The following is a 10,739-nucleotide window of genomic DNA, read 5'->3' on the forward strand; positions in this document are numbered from 1 at the left end:
TCAGGACATCATTTCCTTTCATGAAGTTTGAAATATGTTCATTAATTAACCATATTTTATATCCCTTAAATATGGATAATCAATAACCAATTTTCGTCATTTAACCGTGATTGTTGAGGCCTTTTCCAATTCTTGTTTAATTTTTGTTTACTCTTTTTTCAAAATATCTTCTATTAAAGTGGCTGTCAAATAATAAATTTCATTGCTTAATATCATTGTTGATATTTATTTTTTCTATTATTCGTACTTTATTACTTTAGTTTTCTCCTATTTTATATACTATTCATTTTCTTACAATAATTAAGGGGAAAAGAGGAATTCCCTTCCAAAAGATTAGATGAAAATATACTCTTACACCTTAAAATAATAATAATAAGTTAATGGCTATGAAGAAATGAGAGTTCATGCGGTATTATCATTAGGTAGAAGTCGAAAATTCAAAGATAAACGCGTACCACTTCAGATTTTTCAGAGGATTTTGTTTAGATTTTCAATCTATTTTGATAACTGTGGGCACTAAATCTCTTTCTTTAGTAAATGCAGTTTGACCAGGATCCCATCAAGGATCTAAACGCGGTTTCATTTTCTTTTTTAAATGTACTTTTCCCGTCATAAGGAAATGATGTCCTTTTATTATTTAAACCCAAACATTTTCTTTTCTTTTTCAACCCAATAGAAAATGTCTACCTAATCACATCAAGGAAATAATATGAGGAGAGTAAAGTCGGCTGTGATGTCTAACTATTCATTCCCATCAAGAGAATTCATGTCAAAAGAGAGTAGAACAACAATAGAGCTTATAATTACCTTATTCCTTTGAAGTACTTCCAAGGCTTCCTCATGGATCCACACCCTACTTCGATTCATAGGTGTATTGTAATCTTCTTGACGAACAATTTCCCTACCAAGGTCTATCAGTTGGTCATGCATTATCAACTTTCCATTATCTCCAATTTTTACTAGTGACATCAATCTCAATGTTTCAATCCCCATATTTGGAAGAAAATTGCAAGCCTCCCACATGCGGGACATAAAAATTATCTCAGATCCATAGAAGAAACAAGCAATATCTAAAAATATCTGTTGTTCCTCATAGTTCGGTGCGTCATAACTTATTCTTAGCTTTTCTTGCACTTTAATATGTGGTACTTCCTTCAACTTCTTTAACGCGTCTTCCCAAAATCCTTGATTTCGCCCATACAAAAACGAACCTACAACCTCGAGAGCTAAGGGCAGTCCTTCGGCGGTGGATACGACAGCACGAGAGAGAGACTCGAATTCACACGGAGGAGAGTCCCTCGGAAAAGCATGTCTACTAAACAAGATCAAAGATTTATCCTCAGCAATTCCCTCAAGTTCGTACTTGCAGTTCACATCATCAAGAACAGACCTTATTCTCGTGGTTATTATTATCCTACTTCCATTCTCAAACCAGTCATGTTTTCCAACAAAAGCTTTGATCCGATCATTATCATCCAAGTCATCTAGAAGAAGTAGGACTTTCTTACATTTAAATCTAGATTCCATGATCCTGATTCCTTCATCAATATTAGACACTTGATCGTTCATTTTCAGTATATCGAATATTAATTGATTTTGCAAACATGAAATGCCCTTGCGCCGCGTGGATTCTCGAATATCCGCAATGAAACTGCGATGATGAAACTGGTGAGAGAGCTTATTGTAGACAACCTTGGCTAAAGTTGTCTTACCGATGCCCCCCATTCCATGAATACCAACAATTTGGGTAGCACTAGGGTCATTATCCAGCAATCTCAAGATATCCTCCACAGCATTATCGATTCCGACAAGTTGTTCGGGAACAAGCAGCTGAAAGGCTTTCTTTAACTCTCTCAAAACTTTTCTGACCACCATTTTCACCAATTCTCCTTCATGGCTGTTTATAAAGCATTCGAGCTAAAATTCATTAGAAGAACGATCATATCCTGTTATTCCTCACTATCACAACACTACAGCATGTAAGAGTAAAAATGCAAGCACAAGATGAGAAGAACACGAATGAATAGCCTCGTCTACGAGCAAGATCTTGTTGAAAGAAAGTAAAAGAAATACCCGTTAGCAGTTCTCTCCGATTCCCATCCCTTTAGGGAAGCCACTTCTTGGAGCGCTTGTTTCCATTTCGCAACATCCTCTTCCAAATACTTCCTACTTAAACGGGAGAAAGTCTTTTCAAAGCTTTCTATTTGGTATCGCACATGAGCTGGTTCAACCCGGTAAAATATGGGCAAGACAACTTGCCCGATGCTCTTCATGCACTCTGTCATCTGAAGGAGTTCTTGAAGGCACCATTTGCTCGAAGCAAAATTTCGAGAGAAAATCGGGATCGAGATCTTACTGTTCTTAATGGCCTGGAGAAGGTTGGGGCCGATCTTCTCACCTTCGTGAAGCTCATTGTCGTCTCTGAACACGCGGATTCCAGCATCGACGAGGCTGTAGTAGAGGTGATCCACGAAGGTTTTGCGAGTATCCTTGCCACTGAAGCTCAAGAAAACATCGTAGTTGTCACTTCCAGCCAAAGTGGCTGACGGGCTAGACGCGCCGGTATCATCCGCTTTTCGACGCGTGCTCTTCTTGTTACCGTTGACAAATTTGCGTGCGAGCACAGAGAGAAGAATCGACCCAACCAGCACCGCAAAAGAACGCCCAGACACTAGACCCCGCGCCATTGTTACTTCTTCAATAACTCTCGAACCGATCTCTCGGTTAATATCAAGGAACAAAATGCCTCTATTCGGGTTGCCCAACAAGCTGATCGTAGTGAGCTGAGTTTTTGGTACTTTATACTTCAAGAAGCACATGGATCGGGAGGGAAAAAGTAGACAAATTAATAGAAAATCACTGGATTTAGTCGTCGCGTGAACCACCCATCCTCGCTCTCCATGTTCTGACTCGAAAGCTATTCGTAGTTGGAGAGTTCGACTCCCTCTCTCTCCGTGTTTAATAAAGAAACAATATGAAGAAGCCCTCCCGTTGCCCGAGGAGAAAAAAAATAGAGCGTAGGTTTCTGAATGTGTTTGAAAGCATGTGAACATGTTGATTGCTTAATATAGTGTAGAGCATAATTCAAAACAATGTATGTTCCCACTGGCCCAGGAGAAAAGTCAAGCAAGTTGAACTATATTTTTCATTGATAAACGCGAATGGCAAATTATTTTTTTGGGGGGGTGAGCGACTCTTTGCGTTTGTAGGGTCTCAAAATCCTGGCATCTTTGCTCTTTCCCCAATGGATGACTATTTGGAATTAGTGCTACGAGCCAGCTGGGTGATTTGGGAAACCCAATCTCGAGGAATAAAATGGATTAGTACTAGCAAAGATACCAAGCATTGATCTTTTTATTCCTGGGAAATGAGAAGCTTGTTAAGCAAACTGGCACTTGCCCATAGTTTTTTGAATCAGAAACTATTATCACCACTGTAATTATGTTACTTTTTGGCCCCGTCATTAATTTTGTATCTAAAAGCTGTTGGAGTTGGCGAATACTTCGAGGACCCTTGTTTCTCACACCGGGTACGCCCACGTGAGCTTAGGGAAACCGAAGTGTTACCCAACGACATGTGACCTCTGCGAGCGAGATGTGGGGGTTCGGGGGCAGCGCCCCCAAACCTTTACGGGTTTGAGCTTTTATTTAAGCTGGCCCGTATGGTGGAATTAAGAGGTTTTAGGTTTTTTAGCCCGTTTTTGGGGCATATATATTTTGCTCGGTTTTATCATTATGTAAGTGCGAATTGGCTGTAAACCGAAAAAATATAGTAAAACCTCTTTGCGGGACGTAGCCCTAATCTTGGGGTGAACCTGGGTAATCTCGTGTGTCATTCTAATTTTTCTTGATTCTCTGTGTGATCATCTGATTCGGTTTCGATAAACTCTTTCAAAAGCAAGGAAAAGGAAATAACGAAAAAGAACTCAATAGATGACGTTATGCTAGCCTATACACCTGTGCCGTGCACTAGAAAAGACTTGTGAAACAGATTACTGAATTGTCGTCGTAGAAGTGTACTTGATCATTACTAGGGTAAGATTTTTTCGTTATAGCGAAAGTGATTACTCACCCCTTGGACTGGAAGGGGAATATTTTAGTTCGACTAATGTCGAAAAATCAAAGGCATTTTTTTTTGCTTTCAGAAAGGAAGTGAAGATAGATGCCACTCAAGGAGTGTGTCACGTGTCGGCCACCCATTGAAAGTGCCTTGGAGCACCTCTTTACATTTATATAGCAAAAGATTCATCATATCTATTTGAGAGCTGTACACTGGAAATATTTCATTTTATAAGCCTAATGCCAAGCTCTATAAAATAATGCATTCTTTTTCGAGCAAGCACATCAACAGTTTGCTTTTTGATTAACTTATGAAATTTAATAGAAAAAGATGATAAATTTAATTATGGGGCACTCATATTCTTACTTCATTTTCAACTCTTGGCCCAAATCTTCTTAGCATTATTTGTTTTGCAATCTTTTAGACTAAACAAATTGCTACATTGGTAAATAGCTTAATTATGAGACCTTGTGTTGAGAAATTTGACGAATGAGATGAACAATGAAATCAGACTTTGAAGAGTGATAACACTCTCTTTAAGGATTTATTTGCCCCACAATGTTGCTAATGGTTTTCGACAAATATCCTTCGGGATACAACAAAGTCTCGGTGAGAATAACAGATAGAAATTTTGATATTTCTCCAAGATCTCTCTAGAAAACAATTGGAAAGCGTGGCTGTATTTCTCTTGAAAGAGAAAGTGAAAAAATGGAAGATGAAGTTCCGAATTGAACAGACATGTTTAGTAATATATAAAGAAAGTGTTTGAACAGATACGATCTTTCAAAAGCTAAGGAGTTTGTCCGAACAGGCACGACCTTTCAAAGATTAAGAAGTTATGTCCGAATAGACATAATACGAACACAACTCTTCAAAGGTTGTAAGAACTCTTTGTGAACAGTCGCACTATTTCACTAAAAAATAATGGTAATTATTAATTAGTGCAAAAATCTAGTCCATGCACGCACTCACATTTTTTCAATGTGGGACAAGGCACCTCTTAGTTTGTTTTTACAAACAAACCACCAACACCTTGTATTCCACTTGTCTTTAATTTTTCTTGAGCAAATTTGCAATTTTCAAAACGAAGCAAACGACACCAAATATTATGTGGTTTATGTTAGAATTCGGCGCATAATAACAACAAAGTAAAGCGTAAAAGCGAGAAAGAGAATTTGAGACACAAGATTTTATCCCGGTTCATCCTTAAATTAGGGCTACGTCCAGTAGAGAATTTCACTATACTTAGCAATTCGCACTTTTCTATTACATCACTCAATTATACGCCAAAAAGAGTATATATAGCAGTAGCTATTCATGAGCCCGAGCCCAAATTACTAATGAAAAAATATTGACTCAAACTATAAAAACACTATGGAGTTCGGAGGCTCTGCCCTTTGAGACCTCGGTTGGGGCGGTTCCCCTAGACGCCCGCTCGCTCATAGAGGAGGGGAACCCCGGACATAAGTGTCACACCCAAGTCCCCCTTCCTTAATGACACGATTCGATGAGGGCAAGGAGTGGCCCCCGGGGCTAGAGGGACTGGACAAAGAGTAGCTCCTAGCATGCTTCTAAGATGGTAAAGGAGGTAGGGATGAATCGAATTCCGCATCGCCATGGTGAGGTAAGGTGAAGTGCTATATTTGTGTGGTACTTGTTCTTAACTTGCAAAAAAGCCTTTTTTGGGCGAAGCCCAGAAGAATAAGACTGTGCGGGCTCCGGCCCAAAGCGGACAATATTGTTGACAAGTGGGACCTAGGCATGACATAATGGTATCATAGTCAAGGCTAGCCAAAAGTGTGTGGTTCGGGGACGAACCGGGTAGAAGCTGGTGGGCCTCTAACAACCAGGTCCGACAAGGGCAAGGAGTGGTCGCCGGGGCTAGATGACTCGGACAAGGAGCGATTCCTAGTAGGCTTCTAGGATGGCGAAGGAGGCATGAATGAACCGAGTCCCACATTACCTAGGTGTGGTAAGGTGAAGTACTATATTTGTGTGGTACTTGTTCTTAACTTGCAACGAGGTCTTTTTCGGGCGAAGCCTAGAAGAACAAAACCGTGTGGGCTCCAGCCCAAAGCAGACAATATCATTAACAAGTGGAACTTGGGCATGACAGTAAGTTAGGTGTTTGACTTCTCAAACCCTTCTTTTGTTTATGTCCCAAAAGAGTTTGCGAGATGGGACATTCAATTAGGCTTTGTTTGTTTTATTAAAAAAATATATTTTCGAAGATATTTCCCTAAAAACGTTCGCTTTTATCGCTTGAAATATTTAGTTATTACATGATACTTCCAAGTGCACTATCATAAGATACATCATTAATGTGGGCTTTCTCAATATCGGAATGAGGGCACTGTGACGGACTTAGTTTATCACCCTTAAGACAGAAGCAATTCATGTCTTGCAATGTTGCATACTTCCAAAATGCGATCAACCTATACCCTTTGAAACAAACCCAATATGTTGAGGCTAGTATTATCACTTAGAGAGGGTGAATAGTTAATTTGAATGAGTTTTAAAAATTAATGCGAAATTCTAAATAAATAAGCTCAGAGATTAGTTCGGAGACTAAGCATGAGCAAGATCCGAGGTGTCCTCAAAAGCAGTAATGTGCGCAATTCAAATATCAAATGAAAATGATAAGGAGTTCAAGGAATAGAGAATTTGCATAGAGAGTTTATAGTGGTTCGGCTTTGTTCAAACCTACGTCTACTTCTTCATACCGGCAGCTAATCGGCTGGATTCCATTAGTGAATAGCTCCGAGCTTACAACTTGCTAATAATTCTCAAGTCAATAGACTTCACGTGTATCACTCACACACTTGAATGATATACAAAGGATGTGAATCTCTCTTGAACTTTGGAATTTAAGATTATGGATTCTCGCATTCTTTTCAGCCTTGAGGTCTTTTTTTGTACTCCTTTACCTTCAAACTTGCCATTGCAAACTCTCCAAAGGATCACTCTCTAAGCTTCCCCTTTGCCGAGATTGTATACAAAGGATTTCAAAGCCGTTGAGAATAATGAAAAAAAAAAGAATCCCCATTTGATCAAATCGCCTATAACATCGTGATCGGGGTTTCCCAAGATGGACTTCTTCGTACAGTAAGCCATCCTTGTCTTCTTTAATCCACGTTCTTGGATGATCTTCGTGATTGATAATTTCAAAAATGAATCTAGCCTGATTTGCTAGTCTTGTGATAATTTAATATCTCAATTATATCATCTCGTATGTATCTCACAATAGTCTGCTCGTTACATATGAAATACTTCCCCAAAGCTTGAGTTTTGCAACAACGTCCGAGCTTCTCAAAATAGCATCCGAGCTTGTCCCGCATCAGTATCCGAGCTTCCATCTTCTGCTCCCTCTAAGTGTATTGGTAACTACGGCTCTACCTCACTGTTCACCTATCCAAGCTCTTTCCAAGCTTTACCGAACTTCCTGTTATAGGTTTGTTCACCGTCTAATTAGATACGTCCAGCTTCTAGAAACCTCTATGCCTAAAGTCTTGTTCACCATTGATAGAGAACTCATAACCTTCAGACTTTTCGTCAAGACAACATCTGCATAATAGCTTATGCATCTTTTACCCGGTTTTACTCAACCAATAAATACATTAGTAGTCTTTGATTATTTTGTCATTTTTAAAACATCAGAAGGAATTTTCTCTAACACAATACACGGCGAGAACAGTTCATATGGATCTTAATGCCAAGAACAAAAGATGCCTAACCAACGTCTTTCATGTCAAAATTTTTCGACAACATCCACTTTGTCTCATGCAATAATCCAAGATTACTACTTCACGCAAGATATCGTCTACATAAAGTATGAGAAAAATAAATTTACTCCCACTAACCTTGCAGTATATATACCGATCCACTTTGTTCTTAACAAAATCGAAAGAAGTGACAACACTATGATATTTTAAGTGCCATTGTTTGAGGCTTGCTTAAGGCCATAAGTTAACTTTTACGTTCTATACACAAGTTTAACCGAATCATCTGCTATAAAACCTTTGAGTTGCATCACGCAGACTTTATCATCAAGGTCTCCATTCGGAAAGACAGGTTTAACATCCATCAAGTGTAACTCCACATCAAAATGAGCTACCAATGCCATGATTACTCCGAAAGAATATTTAGAAGAGATTAGGGAAAAAGTTACTTCATGATCTTCTCCTTTTCTTTGAGGGAAATTCTTGGCTACCAGTCTGGTTTTAAACTTCTCGGTTTTTCCTTTGGAGACCAATGTAGTCTCATACACCCATTTACAGCTGATGGGCTTGTAACTATCAGCAATTGAACAAGCCCCCAAGCACCATTATATTTCATAGACTGCATATTGTCTTTTATTGTATCCAACCACAAATCTCGGTGAGGATAAGAAACATCATTTTCATAAGTCACTGAATTAATCAAACAACCAATATCGTAGTCATGCCCTCCATGTAGACTATATAGTTTGGTGGCATAGCTGATCATCTCTGTCGGATAAATTTTCTAAGTGGAGCTATTTCAACCCATCTTGCATCCGAGGGGCTTGAAAAACTTCATCGGGACCTGCCTCGGGAATATGATCCTAGACCTCAACATGCTTAGTCTTTGGTGTGGGAGCCTCCACAATAGTCTGTATAGGTAGAGAAAAAGAAACAAAAGTTCCCACCGTACTATTATCCTCAATAGTCGATGAGCAACTATCCTCTTTGGCCATATTAAACTCCAAAAAATTCGATACCCATGATTCCACGATTCTTATGTCTCCATGGGGATCATAAAATCAATGCCCCTTGGACTAATATGGGTAAGATACGAAGTAACACCAAGGTGCTAAAGAGGTGCGAGACCTCGGATGGGTACAACGTGGACTCAATGGGCCGGAGAGATGCGGTTCTGGGGTGGGATCATAAAATCGATGCCCCCTGGAATAATATGGGTAAGATACGAAGTAACACCGAGGTGATGAAGAGGTGCGGGACCTCGGAAGGGTATAGCACTGACTCAATGGGCCGGGGGGACGCAGTTCTGGAGAGCATCGTGAGCGCAAGCAGCCTTTACCGCGTGGGCGGGTTGGGTAAAGTGCTGGGCATGTCCCATGCGTAGGGGGATTTGAGCACGGGGCAGTGCCGGGATTGCGTTGCGAAGGCGATCCGACGGTTGAAAAGCGAGTGTGGCACGGGGGTGTATGGTGACATATTCCTGGCCAAGTGCTATGCTAGGTACCCAACCAACGGGGCATAGTTGTTCTCCGGGGCTAATAATGGTGGTGAGTGATTACTTCTCTATTTTTTCTTCAGAGTCGGGGCTCGATCATGTTCAATTGTCTTGGGGGGTTGAGGAGGAAAATCTGGTATCCCCTTTACTTTATGCTGTCTACTAATTCCTCTTCCCTTATGTTTTCTTCCTTATTTCTTTTTAAGCCAAGCCCTTTGTTTAGATCCCTGCGTAACAGAAGAATATTGGTAATGGTTGAGTGACATTGTGTCTTCAATTCAAATGAAGGAATCCTTTAGATGTGTGAAAGTGGATTTTGTTCTATTATTGATCAGACATCTTTTCATGAAAAATACGAACCGAAGTTTGAAGAAGGTGAAGGAGAAAGAGTCCTTAACCCGCAACAAATAGAGGAAAAGTGATTATCACATGCTTTGAGCTGCAACAAGGAGATTTTGAATTTTGAGAGCAATCAACGGTTGTGCATCTGCTTTGTACTTCGTCAGAAACTTCAGTGGCAACCATATTTATGGCAATGGTAAAAGAAATCTCGATTTTGATCTCCTCCTCTCTGACCAATCTCCCTTAATTCCTGTCACCGGACTAGCATATGTAGATTTTCAACTGCTAGATTTTGCTGGTCTCGGTAGAGCCAATCGATTACGGCCATTGATAAGGGTGGGTCCCATATGTTTATTTTCGTCGAACAGTATTTATTTCCTTCACATTAATTTTCTTAGAGGAAAATCCGACGCTAAGAATGTTTCATCTCAAAGATCACACACAACACTTCCCATGCATGTTAAAGACTTGAAGTCACCACCGTTCCGGTGATAGGGTTTTATAGAGCTTGCGTGACGTTTTTGATTCTCCGATTCTGTTCCCCGAAACAAAAAAAGATGAAAAGTATGTTTGGTAAGGTAAATGGTTTTGATTTTGATTTTCATTCTGTTCTAGAGAACATTTTTGGAGCAAAAAAAGAAGCAAAAAAAAGGTTGATTCTGAAAAAAAGAATGACTTTTCAAAAACACAAAGTAGTATGAAGTCCCACGTTTCTCACTTTACCTTTTTAGTTCTCTCATAATTTTCCCTAGACCTAAAATAGAAATTTTGTGCAGTTACCATATATGTTTCGATTCTCTAAAACTCATACAAGGAACAAAATTTGAAAAAAAAATCTATTCTAATCAGAATCACTTTTTCGGATTAGGTTCTCAATGAACGATTGGGATTTGTTCTTTTGCGATCCAACGGTTATAGATCCTTTGGAATTTGTACGGTGCCCAAGGGAGACAATTCGTTTTTTACTCTTACTACACACACCTAGTACAAATACTAAATTGAACCCGAACCACCGATAATGACAAGATTCATGTAAATCTAGTATAGGTCTCACTAAATTTACCGGTCTGGACTCGGAGTTAAGGTTGTGTGTGTTTGTATATTGAGTTTGTTGAACACTAGTC

At 39.5% G+C, this 10,739-nt stretch overlaps 1 protein-coding gene across 1 annotated transcript in view; it reads right to left on the bottom strand.

The window, feature by feature from the left end:
• LOC115748610 (TMV resistance protein N-like) overlaps positions 1–10,739 on the bottom strand; it is a 47,060-nt gene that overhangs the window by 2,262 nt on the left and 34,059 nt on the right. Inside the window, exons 2-3 of the mRNA XM_048285485.1 lie at positions 2,074–2,838; positions 808–1,897 (exon numbers count right to left, since the gene is read on the bottom strand). Of these exons, the coding sequence (XP_048141442.1) occupies positions 808–1,897; positions 2,074–2,819 (1,836 nt within the window). The 5' untranslated portion in view covers positions 2,820–2,838. The remainder of the gene's footprint in view (positions 1–807; positions 1,898–2,073; positions 2,839–10,739) is intronic.

The sequence above is a fragment of the Rhodamnia argentea genome, chromosome 9 (assembly GCF_020921035.1).
Source record: "Rhodamnia argentea isolate NSW1041297 chromosome 9, ASM2092103v1, whole genome shotgun sequence".
In the NCBI taxonomy this organism is placed as follows: Eukaryota; Viridiplantae; Streptophyta; class Magnoliopsida; order Myrtales; family Myrtaceae; genus Rhodamnia; species Rhodamnia argentea.